We start from the raw sequence: 21,029 nt of genomic DNA, 5'->3' as shown, positions 1-21,029 counted from the left end.
AGTCAAGAAAATATTTTTTACCTATAGCTGCTCAACCATTATCAAAGTATCCCATTTTGCAAATATTCAGGGTAAAGACAGGTTGAAATTGAAGGAGATTCTGAATCAAGCCCAATAAATAAAATGAGAACTCCTGACATTATTAAAACATGTTTTATTTCACCAAAAATTGTAACAAAGAGCAACTTTATTGAAAGTCTTTCAAAGTTGAATGACAGTAATTCCATTGGTATACCAACTCCAACGAAACCAGAACAGTCCACCCAACTCAAAACACAAAGGTTTTCCATACCCAGTGTCGCCATTTACTGCATCTCAGACAATTCAACAATAAAATAAAACTAAAAACTGTTTCAGTGCCAGGCGGCAGCCCGTGAGGGAGCTCCTCACCAGCAACCTGGGCATAAATAGCAAGTCAAATCATTCATTTCTTCCTGTGTTTTATCTTGACATTTCTGCTTTCAAGCCCCACAGAGGCAGCTCACTTAAAGCACACGTTCCTGCTAACCAAACAGGGTGTGCCCTGAGGATACTTCATGAATTAAAAAAAAAAACAAAACCCCCCAACCACCACACATTTCATCTTTAAAAATGTAATGAAAGACTGCCTTACCCCTTTTGTACACCATTCTTAGCCTGTGGCAGAAGGTATTATTGTGCACAGGTCACACTAGGAGATACCTTCACCTCAGCAGGCCACCCTCACCCTACACGATGAATCCAGTCAGCTCCACAGACTCTTACACCTGCTGAGAAAGGAGCCCCTTATTGCCACCAATCGCATCAGGTGGGCCTCCAGAAACAAAGGATTCGTTATAATCAATTAAATGGTTTCCAGAAAGGATTCCTGGAAGATCAGACTCCTCCAAACACCAGATTACAGTGTCTCAGGAAGCAAACAAAAAAAGTATTTTCCAACCGATTAAACACTCTTTCAGGCTGATGCAGAAAAGTGCGTTGAGCATTCTATACCATTTGACCCTCACTTGAATGCACATTTTATGCAGGCAAAACTTAGTCGATCCAGGAAGGAGTTTTACCTGCACAAAATATGGGTTGAAAACTGAGAAATGCTTAGTGTCCTCGCATGGAAATCCCATGCAAACGAGAGCATTAAGCATTACTCCCCAATGCAGAGAAGTGCATTGCCCTGGCCAGGATTTTCTTAGTGCTGGAAACTTAACGCCTAGGTCAGAGATGGAGTTAAATTTCCAGTGCTACTGCGCTGGCTCTGAAAACCCGTAAAAAAAGGAGGAAAAAATGTCAGATACACTTTGTGGGTAAGTACTGACTTATCCAGCTGACAAGGTTCGCGGCTGCCACCACTTAACAGGATCATAGTCTGCCTGTCAGGGACGCACCCCTCCCCCCTCTCAATTTAAAATGTGTTTGGCCTGGGCCGAATGCACATTTTACAAGCAACCTGCTTTTTTTAATTCCCAATGCATTTGCATAGCATTAGCTTACAGCCCTGGGAGTTAAAATATTTTTATCTGAGCATTAAAACCATGCTCAGCTTCTTGCATTGGACTTAGAAATAAAAGGATCCACCTATCAATGACAGAGTCCTCCTTTATTCTTGAGGACGCTACTTAATATACAGGAAAATTCCACATCAGACCAGATCATCTGCTTTAAGAGAAGAGATAGCCAGGAAAGAGTGCCCAGCTGATGGTCCCCCTTGACAGTGGTTCTCAATTCTGTCCTGGAGGCACATCGAACTGGCCTGATTTTCAGGATAGCTACAATGAATATGCATACAATATCTACATACATTGGAGACTCTGTATATGCAAATCTGGAGCTATAATGAATATGCAAAAGACAGGACAGCACTGAGACCCACTGTTTAAAGGGAAGGGACAGCCAGAGTGGCACCATGTGTCACACACACAGATGTAGGCTATGTTTTTGGAAATTTATTTTTTTTTTTTTTTTAAATACAAGTGATAAATGCCTTGTTTTATATTAGAAACAAGAGCACAAATTTGCTTAGCTAGAAGAAACCATGGCTTTAAGTGACTTAGTCGAGCATTGGGTGATTATTTTTAGACATACATACACCAGATTTTTATATTAAAAAGGTGAACAAATAGTTGTCAACTGGGCTACCAAAAATTAAATGATGGCTTACACATGTAGCCAATAAAATACATTTTCTGGCTGAACAGCAATTGACCAAACTGCTTTCTACAGTACAAGTTACACTGCAGACTTGGACCTTTAAAACAAAGTGCAGCAAAACTTCTTCTTAATAGTTCTGTGATACCAATCTGTTCACCCCTCCGTATAAATTACACAGTGGTTTTATTCGCCATTGATTGCAAGATACACATCGGTCATAGGACTCCCTGCTGGTGGATCTCACATAGCAAAAAAAACCAAAAACCTGAGGGCTTTACAAAAAGCACTGGAACTGTAAGGTAAATGTAACTTGCAAATCTAGCTACCCTCTATCAGTGCTAGGCTCTCCACCCCTATCATCACTCTGTCATGGTACAACCAATGGTAAAATTTGCACTTACTGGTGGCTCCAGGAGATATCTTTGCTTATGCAACGTTTAAAACTCCTCACTATTTTCCAAGCAACATATTTGAGTTTTATTGTACAAAAGGAATCCAGACCTTGCACATTCCAATCAGTGTGCACCATTTGCATTTCTTGTGAGGCACAAAGACACCAATTTTATATCCTTTCAAAGGGTACCCTGACCGCCATAAACCCCACAGCAAAGTCAGAGCCCTCCAGAAGTTCTGCAAAACTAAAGCCAACTCCCCTTCATTAATGACAGTACACGGGAGTAGGAAGCTGCAATTTCATTGGTAGATTCTGGATTGGGAGTGACAACGGGAGAAAGATGTTTCACCCCTCCCAGTACCTGTGGCTATTTACCAATCTATGTAGGCCACTATAAGGCCTTAAAGCATTCTGGGGCTTTCAGACACTGGAAAACCAGCTGCTCACTTTATTTTAAGTAGCCCTAGACGGAAAAATAAGTCCAGGAGACTGACCAGTGGAAGCTACTGGATTGCAGATAGCCAGACCAAGGCATGGGAGGAGAGTGCAGCCCTTCCTAGCCTGCAACCTCTCTCACATATCAGTCAAAACCAGGGCTAAGACTCTGGCATCAGGAGCCTTCCTTCACCTCCACCCAGGGAATTTCTTCCTCATTTTAATAGACCCACCCCTCTCACTATACCTAGTCTGGTCAATGTAGCAAAGTCCCAAGGATGGGAGACAGGCACCAGGGCTGACTAAAATCCTGTATCCTGAGCTCTAAATCCAGCCACCAGGTGACACCCTTAACACTGCCAGACTCTCTCAGCAAACGGGCTGTGAAGAGTGCACTGCCTCTGCAGTATCCCCAGCCAACCTGAGGTGCAAAAGGCCCAATATGGGAATTAAACGAGGAATCCTCCACTTCAGTGTGTAGCATTGCAAATGAGATACCAGGCTGCCCCACGTCTCACTACATGTTTTCCATATAGTGGAAAAGGTGGCTTATCAGCTGGATGTTCCTGCATTAGTGGAGCCAAGGACAGGTTTTAAAAATCAGTCCCATTGACTAGAGGATCTGTCCTGCTTTGCTTAAAACCAAAACTAGAAGCGCCTTCATGCAATGGGACAAAACCAGGACTGGCTCAGTCTGTCCCTGATTCTCACAGACCAAGTCAAAATATCCCATTGCAAGAAAATAATTCTCTTTTTACTTGATTGAGTCGGGGAAGAGAAGTCAAAGGTTTCTTCCATCCACAGTATGCTCAGTTTAGAGGCTGGCACATTGGGCAATTGAAAAGAAGAAAAAAAAATTCTAATGGGGAATGTTGGCTTCACAAAGAAAAATAAAATATTGTATAAAAGCCAGGCTGCTCAGTCGAAGCTAGTTAAAATTCTCTTGCTGCCTCAGAGGCGGCTGCAAATGACAGCAGACCAGTCTCCATGCTTCTCACCGTGTACTACATCAGCACCACATGAGAAGAGGAGATAGCTAGAGAATCTGAAAGCTATTTGCCGATGCTGCTGAAGACTATGGAGGGTGGTTGAGAGGCTGGATTTGCTCACATTATGTGCGTACTGTCGGTTTGTTTAAGGGAAAGGGGACAAAACTTCAGAGGAAGCTCCTTGGAGGTGGAGAGAAGGGTACCTCCAATGAGAATGCCACTATGCTCTGGGCGATGACTGTAAAGGAACAGAAATTCGGTGTCCCATCTCAGTGCACAGATATAATCACATTATCTATCACTGAGCTACAAGCAGCAATATTTACAGATTGTTACATATGAAGACCACACTTTCAGTCACTATTAGTGTGTAGGCATGACTGCTAAAACCTGATGGGGCAGCTAGCAACAAGACAAAGAAACACAAGGGGAGCTGTTCTCTTGCCTCTCACAACTTCCTAACAAGCCTGTTCTAGGGCCGGCCCAGCACCACTGCCGTGCATCGCCACTTGGAAGGCCCAGCTTGGATTCCCGAACACAGAGGCAGCGTTCACGGTTCCCGGCCGACTCCAGGATAAACTTGCACTGGGTTGCAGGAGGAAACTATCATCTGTGCCTCTTACTACAGCGTTGGTGCTGCAATGGCTGGGCTAAAAGGAGAAAGAGAAAAAAAGGAAAGCTCCCAGCACTTCACCCAAATGAGCTTGAAGCCCAAAGTAGCAGGAAGAAGTTGCTGGCGGTTTGGGGGGAAAAAAAAAAAAAAAGTTTCCCTCATATCATCTCCCCTGCCCTACACAGGCTGAGCAGGAAACAGCTCTCAGAGTTACTGCTCTGCGCCACCAGTGCCAGGCTCCCTGTTTGCAGGGCCACCGGCTGGAAAGTTTAAGTGTTACTGGGCTGCCGTGCATGGATATGGCACAAGCCACGCTGTGGGGACCTCCCAGCATTCAGTAGTAAGGCACCTAAGACATCAGGCATAAAGAAATCTTAATTACTGCCCTCCTGCCTGCCAGAATTAATTCTCACTCTATAGTTCTTCTGTTTCAGTGCCACAAGGCATACAACATACTACCACTGGGTCTTGTGCAACATCCACTCCAAACAGCACACCGCGTCACTTCTGGCACCGTTTTACAATTTCAATTGCCAGCACAATTCTGCAAATCTATCAAGGAGGACCAGCACTGGGCCATACGCATCGGGCCTTCGTGGGCAATCAGTCAGTCCCATTACACAAATTTCACATCTATGCTCTACACATGCTGGGAAGTACATATGCAGTCTTCATAGGCAGGTGTCCTTCTTCCTCCTAGGGACAGTCATTAGGACAAGTCTAACTGTGCTTTTTGACAGTTACTTCACACACAAAATATCAGAGAGAGGAAATTGCTGGTCGGAGGGACAATGCAGGAGCGCTGCGGCCTATCTGGCCGATGCAGTGACCGAGGTGTGGTCCTGAGCAGGTGCAAGGGCGGTGATTTGGGACGAGGATACTGCATGTGACATGGAGACAAGGAAGACACCTAGGGGCAGGAGGGAAGGAAAAAGGAAAGGAGACAAAGTGAGAAGAATGAAGAGGGTGGCATTAAACCAGTTTTTTTGCCTCAAAGAAACTTTTAAGGTGCCGCATTTGCCAGATTCCAGTCAGGATCAGGATGATAGTCTGCGTGATGGACCACCACAACACCCTCTGATTGGTGCTCTCGCTGGTCATGCGGAACCTCTCCTCGCGGTACTGCAGGGGCAAGAGAGAGAGAGACAGGGAAGACGTTAGCAAGCCCACACTATTATCAGCACCTGACAGACCAGTCGTCTTTCATCACAAGTCACCTGTCAAAGCACTTCTGCCCTCCCACCATACTCCGGATCCTTGAAAACAGCAAGGAAAACAAATAAAAAAAATGTTGCCCTTTCCAAATTCTAAATTAGGATCAAATCAGCAAAATTTGTATTCCCAAGCATCTATCCACACATTCAATTTACAGAACAGGCTGCTTTTATTTCAGCAAGATGGACCGCAAATCAGCAAATCAACCCTGTGTGGAGGCTGCCATCAGTCCTGGTCTCCCACTTGCACTTCTGTACAAGTCCCGCCCCTTCTCCAACAACATGACCCCCCCCCCCCCCCCTTACCCTTTGGTAGTTTTGCTCCTTCTGGATCTGCTCCACCTGGTCCAGCAGCTGCCTAACCCTAAGCTGCAATTCCGTCAGCTTGTCCTTGGCTGCTATCTCGGGATAGTTGTTCGTGTGCTCCCCGACTTGGATGTCCAGATGCACCCGCTGCAGTAAGAGACAATGGCTTACTTCTGCTCTCAGACCATTTTACACCAGTGTAAACCAGACAGCTGAAGTCATCTCACTCAAAGCCTTTGAGGGCCTGTGGTTAGGATTTACACTCCTACTCTGCCCATTTTCCCTAACACTGAATGACTGCCAGCTTCCATTCCCACTGAGTAGCATTTCCCAAATTTCAATGCCTTCCAGCTCCAAATGAAAACCACTAGAAAAATTGGGGCCCTTCTTAATTCGTAGTCTTTTTTTTTTTTTTTTAATTTTAGAGTCATCATACTTTTAAATCTTGAATTGAACTTTCAGCTATTTCAATTTTACATTTCTCAGAACTGTAAGAAAGGGATCAGAAGGGACCACTCTCGGCACAATCTGCTCCAGTACCTCCTGCTCCAGGCACAAACTTGTCTCTCCCTGCTGCTCCATCATTTTATTCCAGTCCCTGGCACTAATCTCTCCCACCCATTAACTGCAAGAGAAGATACCACACACTGCCTGGCTTTCTTCCACGCTTCTCCGTTGGGGAAGGCACCTGCACGGGAGGAAGAGAAGCTCTGCTGGGACAGACTGAGCAGGGAGGGAGAAAGGACCCCACTGAGCCAATATCAGCAGTGCTGGAGGAAGAACTGGAGTCAGGGTACGACTCCTCCTGCGAGCCACTCATATTGTCTGGTGGCCTCCTGTGCCTGGCTCCATGCATCTCCCAGTCTTCAACAACAACAAATCAAGTCTGCACGCAGAGCTCACTGTACAGGTCTGATTTATGATGAAGATCAGATTTCACAATCCATTCCACATTTTTTTAAATGCCATAAAATCCTTAGGATGCCTAGACAAGATGAAGGTCGATATTTAAAGAATTTGTGCAGCTAGCTTGTGGATTAGCCAGACAAAAAAAACAAAAAACAAACCAAAACATAAGATTTGAATATCTCCCTCCACAGAGTGAATACATTCTGTGCAAGCTCATTGTGCGCATGAACTATATCCAACTAAAAAAAAAAAAAGAAGAGCTGAGGTTATATGTGCAAGTCTGGTCAAGAAAAATACCATTTTTGTTGCCTCTCTGTACCTTTTCTAATTTCACTACAGCTTTTTTGAGCTGGGATGACCAGAACTGCACACAATACTAAAGATGCAGTCACACCATAGCCCTATACAGAGACATTATGATATTATCCATTATATTCTCAATTCTTTTCCAAATAATTCCTAGCATTCTGCTTGCTTTTTTTTTTTTAAACCACTGTCACACACTGAATTGAGGATTTCAATGTATTATCTACAATGTCACCATGATCCTTTTCTTGATTGACAACTCCTAATGGGAGTCTGTAGTTGGGATTATTTCTCCCTATGGGCATCAGTCTGCACAGGTCTACATTAAATTTCACCTGCCATTTAGATGCCCACTTCTCCAGTCTGGCAATATCGACCTGGAGTTCCTCACAGTTTGCCTGTGTTTGACTACCTTTAATATTTTTGTGCCATCTGAAGATGTGATCACTTCACTTGTAGCTCGGTTTTCTAGATCATTAATGAATACATTAAACCCCGACCCAAGAACAGATCCCTGGGGTGCTCCACTATTCACCCCCTGCCACTGGGTAAGCTGACAGCTTAGTCCTAACTCCATTTCCTGTCTTTTTACCAATCCACAGTAAGACAGGGTCTCCTATCCCATTACTCTTTAGTTTTCTGAGGAGTCCGATGGAGGGAGCTTATCAAATGCCTTGCGAAAATACAGATAGACTACATGAATCAACTTACCTTTGTTCATGTTTATTAACCCCTTCAAAGCTGTGCTTTACTAATCTCTTTGCTAAATTCATGCTAGCTCTTCCCCATTCAGCCATGTTTTTTCCCCACTTCATTTTAGCACGCACTAAAAATCTGCACGCACTAATCAAAATGGATAAAATAAATGCACAGCCGTAGTAATTTTGATCTCAGCAATAGCTTCCACGATTTTACCTACCACACACATCTAGCTCGATGGGCTGTTACTGGGGTCATCCCTGGAGCCATTTCTGAAAAACCTGTTACATTTCTTATCCTCCAGTCCTCAAGTATACAGGAAGATTTGAATAAGTTGCAGATTACCTGTAGTGGGTCTGCAATTTCATATCTGAATTATTTTAGAATTCTGGGACTCTGGAGAAGGTACAGAGAAGGGCGACCAAACTGCTAAAGGGGATGGAACAGCTCCCCTATGAGGAAAGGCTAAAGAGGTTAGGACTGTTCAGCTTGGAGAAGAGGCAACTGAGGGGGGGATATGATAGAGGTCTTTAAAATCATGAGAGGTCTAGAATGGGTAAATGTGAATTGGCTATTTTCTCTTTGAAATAATATAAAAATCTGGGAACACTCCATGAAGTTATTAAGTAGCACATTTAAAATCAGAGAAAATTATTTTTCACTCAACACACAGTTAAGCTCTGGAATTCATTACAAGAGGATGTGGTAAAGGCTGTTAGCGTAGCTGGGTTTAAAAAAGGTTTGGACAAGTTCTTGGAAAAGTCTATAAAAACTTATTAATCAGACTTCAGAAAATCCATTAACTTACTCCTGGACATTAGCAGCATGGGATCTATCTACTGTTTGAGATCACGCCAGGCACTTGTGGCCTGGATTGGCCCCTGTTAGAAACAGGATACTGGGCTTGAGACGGACCCTTGGACTGACTCAGTATGGCAATTTCTTATGTTCTTAAATACCATTAGGTCCATTGGCCGATGAGCGAAAGTGACATTGTGGTCCAGCAGAAGCGATGTTACTGCCGCAGACTGGGTTAGGATGCAAATGATCAGGGAATTCTGAGGAGGACACCCCCTCTCCTAACAAAGTAGCCTGCCTTTCAGCAGCCTAAGGGGCAAAACATTTGTCCACCCCTCAACCAAAGCAGATTAATTTCACATTTGTGTCCTGTTCCCAGGGTTTTATACTTGTTTCCCCCTTTATGCTGTTACAAAGAATGTGTCTGAGGTTTTGGAGGGTCCGATACTAGAGAAAGGCTGCTTACCAGTTTCCCACCAGCAAAGAGCGCCATCTTGGTGGAGTTAGAGTGAAGGCAGATCTGGTGCTCGCCCGGTGTGTGGGAAGTAAAGGTAAAGCGCCCCTCGGAGCCATACTGCCGGGACAGGATAACCTGTGTCGGAAACACAAGAGACAAAGCAGTGAAAGGGGAGAAGCTGCATTCCTAAAGCTTAGCTAGATTGTTCAAGTACATTAACCTGCCTCTTTCTTGGCTGCTGTTCCTCTTATTCCAAGGTCTCCTTCTTTTTCTGATCATTGTATTTCCAACAGTTTATCATTTTGAAGTAAAAAGACCTACACGCTTAAGGGTGAATTTTAAAAGCACGGCACGCGCCAAAACCAGGAGATAAGTGAATGAGTCAGCCCTGCGCGCGCCATTTGAAAAAGTCGTCCATGTATGCGCGTATTTTCGCTACAAGCACAAATGAAAAGTTCCAAAAAAGGAGCAGGGTATAGGCGTGGTCTGGGAGGGGCATGGGTGTCCATGAATTTTAACCTGAAATTAGTGTGTAAATATTTATGCGCAAAAGCGAGCGCCAGGGTCCCCGACCCACAAAGAAATCTAGACAGATCAGCAGGATTTTAAGGGCCGGGTGTAACAGGGGAGAAGGGAGACTATTAAACGCGGGGGGGGGGGGGGGGGGGGGGGGTGTTGAAGTCCTATCCCTTAACTGGGTGAAATGAGATCAGTTTTCCCAGTTTGTTAATGGTGTCGGCACGCATGGCTTTTAAAGTTCCCCCACTTACGCGATAGAAGTGGCATTTGCGTGCATAGGCGCACGTCCACTTAAAACTGTGTACACTTGTGTGTGTGGTTATTTAACAACATGCACGCATATAAAATGCGCCGCGTCCCCCGGCACAGGCTGACAAACGCGCACACGTGTGCCCGCGCACCTGTTTAAAAAAGTTACCATCTTATTTTTTTTAAATGTCCCTTCCTGTTTCAATTTGTCTCTGTCCATCCCGTATTAATATTTTATATGGATGCCAGGGGCAGCAGGATTTAAACCCACAACTTCGGGTGTTCAGGACCACGGGAATCTAGGGGGTGCAGCCATGGGGACAACTGAAGCAATCAGAATCCTCTGGTAAACATCAAGCAAATGCTCCCTGTTGGACCAGCATTTGGTATGGCCCTAATATGCAGCCCTAAAGCCCAGTTTGCTGGTCCAACAGCTCAAACTAAATTTGCTTCATGTTACCTTTATTGTCTGGCCATGTTTCTGCATTGCGGATTTCTGATTCCTATTCCGGTCTTGCCTTCTGGAGCCCTGTTCTAGTCCCTGGTTCCTGCTCCAGCCCTGCCGTTGCCTGCTGTGCTCCTGCTTCCTCAACTAGGAAGACCTGGCGGCCACCTGCCCCGTGCAGAGGATCACTGCTTCAGAGCGCCTGGCCTCGCCAAGGTATGCCCATTACCAGCCGTACCCAACTCCTAGACCTTTGTGGAGTGAGCTGGGACTCTGTATCAGTATGATGCCCTCATGGGCTTCTGAGGAAGAACTGCTCTTCGTCTGCCTGAGCTGTATTCATGCTTGCATCAGAGCAGGCGCAACCAAGTGTGCAACCCATGCATCTGCACAGGGTGGCAACTTCTGAGGGACAGAGGTACTGAAAAGGGCTGATGTGGGTGCCAAGCCCCTCCAGGCAAAGAAGAATGTGAAGTACTGGTGACTGTAGCCATGTGGTTGGTGGAGTTCCCCAGCCCACCAGATGAGCAGCAACCACCTCTCTTATCAGAGGTACAAGGATAAAGAAAGGAGGGAGACCAAGGTGTATAATGAGGGCTGGAGATGCAGGGGGTGAGCGCGAGGGTGAAAGAAGGAAGGACTGCTGAAAACCTGGAGAGGGCAGTGGCAAATCAGGGCCTTTGGGAGAAGGAAATGGGGCAGCTGTGGCTCAGGGGTTTTGAGAAGGAAGTGCAGACTGATCAGGACCCGGTGGGCGGAAGAGAAAGAGGAAAAAGGAATTGGGCTCATCATGCCAGAGAAAACAGCCTGCGCAGGACCAGGAAAAAGCAGCAGTGGCCCTTAAATTAGAGAAAAATAAAAGAATCTGGAGGGAGGAAAAAGTGGTAAAGATGAAATGGAAGGCAAAATGTGTTGAAGAGAAAGGAGGACAAAGAGGACAAAGTAGTATTTTTTTTTCTCCCAAAACTATATTGCATAGGGAAACCGTTGAACAACTCTGACCCTTGGGTTCTCCTCCTCCTCTACTACAGCACCACCCCTCCATTCCTTTCCCCTCCTCTTCCCCACCTGCCTAGAAGGAGCACAGGACCAGTGAACCAGTGTAATAATAATAATAATAATAATAATAATAATAATGGCCCAGGTGCTTCTGTTTGCAAGGACTTGTCCTTTAATGCTGAAAGTTTAAAAGTTCATTGCTATATTTTATAATTGGAACATTCTGATTCAAAGAGTTCATCCTAAGGTTACCAGAAGAGGATCGGCTAGTAGGAGTCATCATGGGAGGTAGCCCTTCCCGTGGGGGTTGGTATTGTGAGATTTGTTTCTAAAAGGCTAAAAACTGAACTTCTTCTTTACAGTGGGAACATTCCAGAGCGAGGTTCAAGGGACAGCACCAGTAGGAGCATGGGATTGTGCGAGTGGCTTGCGTGGTGGCAGCCAATGGCTGTGTGAGTTTCAGTGGTATAAAAGGGAGTGCATGCCCATTGCAAGGGGAAGTCCCTGATCGGTCCATGCCACGAGGAAACATCTGGTGCGTCATCTTGAAGGGCTTCAGATGTCCAGGAGTGGGGCACAGAAGAGTAAGGAGAGCCCCGCTGTGGATTACAAGTTGGTGGTGTGAGCGAGGAGTGCCTGGGTGCTTCCAACAGCCCTAAAGTGAACAGGAGGAGCGCTGTGTGTGTGTGTGCACCTGGATGAAAGAGAAGTTTGGATTTAGACGTTGTATGGAGGAATTGTGTTGGGGGTGGAAGCCGGCTGGACCAAGGGGAAAGGCCCCAGCTGGTTATTTTCAGCAGGGGGCTCGGGACTAAGACTGAGCCTAACACACCAGGGACATATGGTCTGGAGCTGCTCCTCCAGCACAGGTGGCTGGAGTTAGAACTGCTTCCGAGGCGAGAGTGCAGTTGGTGTGACTTCTGTGAAAGGAGAGCAATATGCCTGAGCCCCCTCCCATGATCTGAATCCATCACAAAAAGACTATGTGAAGGGATGTTGTGCTGTAAGTGTGAGAGAGACTGCCCCCAGTGGAGTTACTGAGAAGAGAAGACATTTGGGGAAGAAATCTGGGACCCCAGAGATTCAGTGAAGAAGGAAAGAAATAAATAAATAAAAAAAAGAGTAAAATAGTGACATTTGAGAAGAATAAAAACTAAAGACTGTGGTGTTTTTGGGGAAAATCTGACCAAGGTGGTGACTACAGATCTGGACTGTGATTTTGATAGGATGATGTTGCTGATGCTATTTTTGGCTTTTCTTTTAAAAATACATCTATTATTTGGAGCAAGTACAGACTGGACTTGAGTTTATGGATTGTGTTGTGTGAGAGTGTCCTCTGCTCAGTTAGGGCCTGCAGAGTATTCTACCACCCAGCCCACAATGCCTGAAGAGACAGAGACATACCCCACCCTAGCTGAGTTACCCTACTGCTCCCCAGGGCTGAGAAGCTAGCCCCCTGGAACAGGGGTTAAATAATAGTAATAATAATAATAAGTAGGGATGTGAATCGTGTCCTCGATCGTCTTAACGATCGATTTCGGCTGGGAGGGGGAGGGAATCGTATTGTTGCCGTTTGGGGGGGTAAAATATCGTGAAAAATCGTTAAAAATCGTTAAAAATCGAAAAACCGGCACATTAAAACCCCCTAAAACCCACCCCCGACCCTAAATTAAATCCCCCACCCTCCCGAACCCCCCCCCAAATAACTTAAATAACCTGCGGGTCCAGCGGCGGTCCGGAACGGCAGCGGTCCGGAACGGGCTCCTGCTCCTGAATCTTGTCATCTTCAGCCGGCGCCATTTTCCAAAATGGCGCCGAAAAATGGCGGCGGCCATAGACGAAAAAGATTGGACGGCAGGAGGTCCTTCCGGACCCCCGCTGGACTTTTGGCAAGTCTCGTGGGGGTCAGGAGGCCCCCCACAAGCTGGCCAAAAGTTCCTGGAGGTCCAGCGGGGGTCAGGGAGCGATTTCCCGCCGCGAATCGTTTTCGTACGGAAAATGGCGCCGGCAGGAGATCGACTGCAGGAGGTCGTTCAGCGAGGCGTCCGGAACCCTCGCTGAACGACCTCCTGCAGTCGATCTCCTGCCGGCGCCATTTTCCGTACGAAAACGATTCGCGGCGGGAAATCGCTCCCTGACCCCCGCTGGACCTCCAGGAACTTTTGGCCAGCTTGTGGGGGGCCTCCTGACCCCCACGAGACTTGCCAAAAGTCCAGCGGGGGTCCGGAAGGACCTCCTGCCGTCCAATCTTTTTCGTCTATGGCCGCCGCCATTTTTCGGCGCCATTTTGGAAAATGGCGCCGGCTGAAGACGACAAGATTCAGGAGCAGGAGCCCGTTCCGGACCGCTGCCGTTCCGGACCGCTGCTGGACCCGCAGGTTATTTAAGTTATTTGGGGGGGGGGTTCGGGAGGGTGGGGGATTTAATTTAAAGGGTCGGGGTGGGTTTTAGGGGGTTTTAGTGTGCCGGCTCACGAGTCTAACGATTTATAACGATAAATCGTTAGAATCTGTATTGTATTGTGTTCCATAACGGTTTAAGACGATATTAAAATTATCGGACGATAATTTTAATCGTCCTAAAACGATTCACATCCCTAATAATAAGCACAGGTAGGGCCACTGTGGGGCTGGCAAGCACATACTGACTCACAGACCCTGCCCTCCATGACTTATGCTATTGACTGTTGTTACTGCTGGAGGAGCCAATACAGAAGGTGTACAGAGGGCAGAAAAACAGGAAGCCCCAACCCTGGCCTGCATGAGGCTCTGAGAAATATCTACTGTTCAACCACCCATGCTGTATCTGGACTTTACGCATATCAGTGTGATGCTTGCATAGAGCTGTGATCAAGATCCCACTATCTGTTTTGTATTCCTGCTTTCCGTGTATCAGTGCAAGACCTATTTAGGGCTCTGACGAACAGCAGCATCCCTGATTTACTTCGATGAAGATGGGGAGATTAACCATGTAGTAAGAGTTCTCAAAAAAAAACAAAACAAAAACACAAAAAAAACCTTTCAACCTTAGTATCCCCCCTCACAACTGAAATACAGGGTTGCCCATGGAAAAGTAGCCTGCCTCCAATGCACTGGTATTGGAGGCAGGCTACTTTTCCATGGACCACCCTGTGTAATCAGAAAGAGAAAGGGGAGTGTTATTTTATCTACCTGGCAAATTAATTTTTACATCTTTGTTAGTACTGTTGCTTGCAAGCATTTTTGCCATTAAAATGCACCTTCTGTAGAGACTTTGGTGAGGGGAGGGGTGAAGGGTCCACAGTCCCTACAATAAGCATTCTATACATAAGCCGAGAACATCAGTCTCCAGAGTTCTCAGTCTGGCCAGCTGTCTCCCACTGGAGAAGGTTCCCTGCATTTCTTGCTTGCTGCGTGTTACCTTTCCATCTGGATCCTTTACTTCCACGTACATCCCCAGTCCCGGAGTGGATGGAAGGAAGGTCTCTGTCTGCTTGTCCCACAGCTGAGTGCGGTAATTCCCTGCAGACCACAGAAACCATGGTAAGAAGTGACCTTATTCTCTATCAATGGCAGTGGGTGGCTAAAAAGTACATGGTGTGACAGGCATTATTCCTCCTTGCTCCAGTCTCCCACCCAGTACCCCTGCTCCTTTGGGTGTAAGGTTCCCTTCAAGTCTTGAGGAAGAGAGAATAACTCTCAGAAGCTCATCCAGCTCGATTGCTGATTCTTAATGCCACATATCTGAATGAACTTGGCAACCACAATTCTGAGCTCATCTGAAACAAACCTGTTACTGGGGCTCCAGCACCATGAGCCTGCATTCACAACTGTCCAGGGATGGGGGGGAATTCCTTTTTGGGTTTTTTTGTTATATAAACACTCATCCTTTCTTTCCCCATTCCCCCAACTAGTCCAGCCATCATGACAGTTCTCAGTACAGGTGCAGCTCCCTCCAGAAGCAATGCTCCCGAGTCTTACCAGCAGATACTAACCATGTCCGATGACCGATACTCCCACATACCCAACCATGGACAGCAAACACTACCTCCACAACATCCCCAAAGCCAGTTTGCCAAAGGAGGAGAAGCTGGCCTCAGGAGTCATGCCCAAATATCCAACAGCACTACCACGGAGCCACTGGGCAGTCCAGAACATGAATACTTGATGTCAGCCATCCAGAGTAAAGTTAAAATGCACCAATTATGGTTCATTTTCTCTAAATCTTAACAGGGAGTCACATCCCCTCAAATTTCTAACAGTGACGCACTAACATGCAGCTCAAAAATATGTCAGTGTCTTCAATAAATACAGCCAAAGGTCTTCACCTGCACAAAATAACATGGAAATACTGCTGTTTCTATGTTACATATCACTAACTCCGATAAAAAGAGAGACATTCACTGTTGTACTAAGTATGCATAAGGCCTGGACTTTAAGCTGCAGTATCACCCTGCTGCTGTTTTCTTTTAGAATATGCACACACACACACACACTTTGCTGACTTAGGCTGATCGTACCTCGTTCCAGGAAGATTAGAAAAAGTTTTCTTTCTACCATTTGTAAAAGGGCTTTTGAAATTTCAAAACCTTTCTCCTAATTTCTGCTGCAGCAGCTTGGTTTTATTCTTCAAAGGTAATCAATGATTATTTCTGCCCATAAAAGTGAAAGGAGATTTTAACTGAAGTGGGGAAAAAAAAAAGATTAAAATATGGCCCACCCTGGTGGCACCATACACTGCCATAGAGAAGACTCAAATTGATTCCAGGGTCAGGTTCTCTGCTCTTTGGGCCAGGCAAGGCTGGGGATGCTGTAGAGATTGTGTTCATAGCCCCTAGGGGGGGGGGGGGGGGGGGGAAGACATTCCCAGTCATTATACAAAGTGACATCTAGCAGATTCCACAGAGAGTCACCTTTTGTAGCCCCTAACCAAGGATTGTTACTGCAGTTGAATTGGGAGGTGGATACAAAGATAGGGAGAACATCTCTGTCCCAGTTATGAATGAAGGTTCATGGAGCCTTAATTCAATGCAGAATGAGCTGAAAACCCAAAAGAACAGGTAGGAAACCACTAGGCCAAAAAAAAGAAACCAAAAATTAAGAGCTGCCAGTCCCTGCCTTACCTCTACCAGCTGAGTGAAAAGCCTAGGAAAATAAAACTGCACTGAGCTTTTATTTATTTATTTATTTTTTTTAATACAACCAACTTGCTGTAGCCAAAGGTGTTAACTAAAGCATCCAGAGCCTTAGAACTCTAAAAAAAAAAAAAAAAAAAAAAGTAACTAAATGTAAAGAAATTGAAAAATCAGGACCGCAGGTTCTGTCAACCCTTCTGCTGAGAGTCAGAGAAAATACTGAGGATCGCAGGTGGCACACCAGGTTAAGAGGGGTGCCTTTTCAGTTTTTTTCTCTGACTTCCTCTGCTGGAAGGGAGACACAACCCAGCGGTCTGGACTGATCCTGGAACGTACAGGGAATGCACGATTCCCTACTAAAAAAAAGTGTGTACAATTAAGCGGTTAACGTTTTACAGAGTAGATGATATTAAAAAAAAAAAGTTAAGTTTTGTGAAAGGGTTACTATCCCCTCCAAAATCTCCCAATGACTTTTGCAAAACTCCTGCCCAAAACTCCTGCCCAAGTCCCCTCCCCTTTTCTTGAGCACAAAGCTACATTTCACTTTGGTTTCCTAGTCTCTGCCATTTCAGATGTGGAAGAACTGAGGTGCAGAGTAAGCAGAACATGCCTAATGCAGACAGGGTCATTAGCTCTGCAAATTATTATTTTTTTTTTTTAGTGTATTTAGCAACTTTTCATTGTAACTCAAAGCAAGTTACATCCAGGTACAGTATTATTTTCTCTGACCTCCTAAAATTTCACATAAGGAGTTAAAATTCACTGTTTTATTAATAATTTTTAAATCCGACATTAAAAATTAAATTAAAAATATATATATTCAGTATCATAACAAGTGGACAATTTATCCAGTTAAAATTAGGCAGATAAATTGCCATGGATATTCAGTGGAGCTAAATTAAGGGCAAGGTATCAAAGGGAAGAAAAAACACTAGATAAAGGAACCAGCTAATACATTTTTTTAACTGCAATTGCCTGCTCTATTGTAAGCCACTTTGAGCTGTCTTTTTTGATTAAAAAGAGAAACAGAATAAAATGTGATGTATGCTGCTAACAGAAAAGTGTGGACAAAATCTGTAGAGTTTTTTTTTAGGCTGTACCTAGACATTTATCCCAGTATAAAAATTATTCCAGTAATTTTACTTCATTACTAATTAATTAAGTCATCCCAGTATTTTCTGTGGGACAAAAAAAAAGGGGGGCAAATGTATAGACATTTTTCACTGGATCTAAACTTGATATATCTTCCCCCGAGAGCGCTGAAACTCAAGCCTCCTATCTAGGGCAGCCAACTGGCTCGACTTGTCTGACGGGGTTAATCCAGTCCTGGATTATCTCACTGCACGCAGGGACATATAGTTTTGCTTTTCTTAGGGAAGACAACAGGTAAATTAGAAGTACAAATTGCTGCGTGCAATGGGATAAATCCAGGACCGGTTCACTCCTGCCGGACTAATCTGGAGCCGGTTGGCAATCTTATGTGCCATCAGGTACAGCAGACAGGGACCAAGTGGGTTGCCACCTCATCTGCCCACACCTTGTTTCTATGTAGCGTTCGCTCTCCTGTTGACAGTAGTCACACCTACAACTCAAACATAGTAGTAGTCGCCAGCACAGTTTACTATATGAAGCAACTATTCCTCCCACTGATACAAAATGGGCTGCTCCCATGTCCCTATGTTAGTTCTCAGGTCTACGTTCCTGGGAGAGCTGACGTGGTCACCCTGCAGACTCAACGGGAAGAGCACCAGAATCTGCTGATCCCTCCCTGCCCATGTGGCTTCCCAGACCCAACCAATAGCATCAAAGCGAGTCAGTACTCCGAGGCGGACGGAGGCAGGAGCTAGAAAATGCAGGCAGCTGCCCAGACCTACCAACCCCAATCTCGCCAGGCCCAGGATGGGTTTTGTTCCTTTACCCGGCGTCCCCCTGTAGCAGGACGGTTCGAAAACTGTGGCCCCCCCTATACAGTCAAACAGGACTGCAAGTACCAGAATGCACCGTGGCTGGGACCTCGCACTTTCTTCCCCTGCCGAGGCCTGCGCGCCCGCTCACCTATCACCATGGTCTCATCGGGGATTTCCTCTATAAAGCACCTCTTCTCCGTCTCCCCGATGTGGAAGTAGAGGGCCCGAGTTAGGGCGAGCTGGAGAAGGAAAAGGAGCGGCAGCGCCGAACACATTCTGCAGTCCATCCCCTACCACCTACAGCCAGGTGCTGAAAGACAGCCTCACGCACGCACCGCCACCGAGCAGGAGCGGAGCGAGGGGCTTAGCAAAGGGGGGGGGGGGGGGGGGAAGCTCCACCCCCGAGCATGCGCGGCAGGGAAGGTGGGCAGGACCTGCGGGTCCCGCCCCTCTCCTGGGTACGGAGGCTTCTTCCGCATCGGCCCGGGTGAAGGGCGACCAGAACGCGGTGGCGCTTTTCGGTCTAGAAGGAGGCGTGAAGCGTACACCCCCTGCGCTCCCAGTCAGGCCGCTGATGACGTCGCGCCCATCCTTCCGGCGGCCATATTGTGGTTGTCCGTTAAGGCTGGAGGGCTGTACACAGGCACTGGGCAAGTTAGGTGCAGGTTTGATTCCCACCCGTTCCCATTTTTTTGACAAATAGATTTCTACCACCACTCTTCACAATAAGAGTGATTTGGAATAATGTACACGTACCCCTGATTTTTACTGACTGAAGTATTTAATCCTTCATAATCATTAAACATCCAATAATCACATTAACAACTTTAGATTTAAAAAGGCACCATGAAGACAGCGGCTGTTGGGGAAGACCAGCCCCACTAGCCAAAGAGCTCTCAGCCAGCCGAGCGAGGGAGGGGAGGGAATAGGGATGAGTGAATGGAGGAAGGGAGAAAAAGGTGAGGGATGGGGAATGAATGAGAGAAGAGATGAATGGAGGAGGGGTGAGAGGAAGGATAGTGAATGGAAGGGAGGAGTGAAGAGTAGGATTAATGGAGTGAATGAGTTGAAAAGGGTGAGTGAGAAAGAAGGGAAAGAGTATGAGGGGTGAGTGAAGGGAGGAGAAGGAAAAAAGACTGGTGTGCCAGTAGAGTTCCCTCCCGGACAAGAACAACCTAGAGTGTCCATGTCCTAATTTTCCAGTAAGAGGAGGAGGACCCTGGGATGGGGGAGCTTGAGAGTGGAGGTGGGAATGTGTGAGGAGAAGAAGAAATGGAAGAGGTTGTGTGAGTCAGGCCTAGTTTTACTGGGTATGCACAGTGTAATTGCATGGGGGTAGCACATCCAGTGGCTGCAGCAGAAGAGAGGTCAGGCCTGGCAGGGCCGCTGCAGTCAAAGAAGGGAAGAAAGAGAGGGCCTAGTGACCGAAGAGGGAGAGAGGCCCTGCTGGGGCTGCCGGCAGAGTTCTTCCAGCTAGATGCATATGAAAGGAAGGCAAGAAAGAGGCCCCATCATGAGTGAGAGAGAGCATGTGTGTGCAGGCCTGGATCTAGGCATAGGCAAAGTAGGCAATTGCCTCCACTGCCAAATTTTGCACTGCCACAACTGTCATGCCTAAATCAAAGTCTGCTGTCATGGTGCCATTTCTCTCATCTAGCGATGCCAAAAGATGAAAAAGCAGCATGGGGCCTTCAACCGTCCTTGTATGCTGATAGATACTGCAATGCCCTGCCTTGCCTACTCTTCCCACACAGGTTTCCTAAGCCATGCAATGGGCGAAGCATCGCCGGGTCCATCAATGGAAAGGAGCTGCTGAAGGCCCCTCACTCTTTCATCATCTTCAGGTGCTGCAACTTGAAGGTGAGGGGAAAGGTGATTTTGGCAGGCTGGATCATCCCCATCCCCAACAGAGAGGTGGAGGAGGGTCCTCTCCCCCCCCCCCCCCCCGCCTATGGGCATATGTCATCTCAGTCTGGGCCTGTGAATCTGAGTAAGGGAGAGCAGAAGAGAAGGTGCATATTTTAGCAAGTGTGTATATGAGAGGGAGGAGAAAGTTTGTGTATCCCATTCTCTCTCCAAGTCCACAACTTTCTTCAGGAGATTGAAAATCAAAAGTTCCTAGTTATAGAGAGTGGGGAATTTCTTTTAATCCTTATTGGTTTTAATTATTGGGTAGTGTTTGATGTGTCTGCTGTTTTGAAATATTTTATTGGGAAATGTTTAAACACATTTTTATCTGATTTTTTTCATTATTGGATATACTGTTTGTCACCAGTTTTAAAATTATTCTTTTTATTAGTATTTTTTTTGTTTTGATTGATGCTTTATAATTCTTGATTGTTTTTTTATGAAGAATAATTGTTTTCCATTGTTGCACTGCATACATGATCTGACTTATGGTTTCCAGTTTTGGTTTTTGTCTGCACGTTTCTGTTTATACTTTGTGGTCTCTGTTCTGTATTTGATGAGGTTCTGTCTGTTCTACATGTGTGACTGAGGTAGGTATTCTGCTAGCGTATTGTTACACAGAAACTATCTATAGCAGCTTGGCTT

General features: G+C 45.9%; 1 protein-coding gene across 1 annotated transcript; it reads right to left on the bottom strand.

The window, feature by feature from the left end:
- Window positions 1-134: 134 nt before the first annotated feature.
- TMED4 (transmembrane p24 trafficking protein 4) lies at window positions 135-18,882 on the bottom strand. Its single transcript, XM_029604181.1, has 5 exons — window positions 18,625-18,882; window positions 14,856-14,956; window positions 9,254-9,379; window positions 6,076-6,222; window positions 135-5,677 (listed from the first exon to the last, which is right to left on the bottom strand). The coding sequence occupies exons 1-5, from the start codon at window positions 18,761-18,763 to the stop codon at window positions 5,528-5,530; spliced, it is 663 nt and encodes a 220-aa protein (XP_029460041.1). The 5' UTR covers window positions 18,764-18,882; the 3' UTR covers window positions 135-5,527.
- Window positions 18,883-21,029: the final 2,147 nt, after the last annotated feature.

Source organism: Rhinatrema bivittatum, chromosome 5, assembly GCF_901001135.1.
Source record: "Rhinatrema bivittatum chromosome 5, aRhiBiv1.1, whole genome shotgun sequence".
In the NCBI taxonomy this organism is placed as follows: domain Eukaryota; kingdom Metazoa; phylum Chordata; class Amphibia; order Gymnophiona; family Rhinatrematidae; genus Rhinatrema; species Rhinatrema bivittatum.
This window is presented reverse-complemented; position numbering and strand designations above follow the sequence as displayed.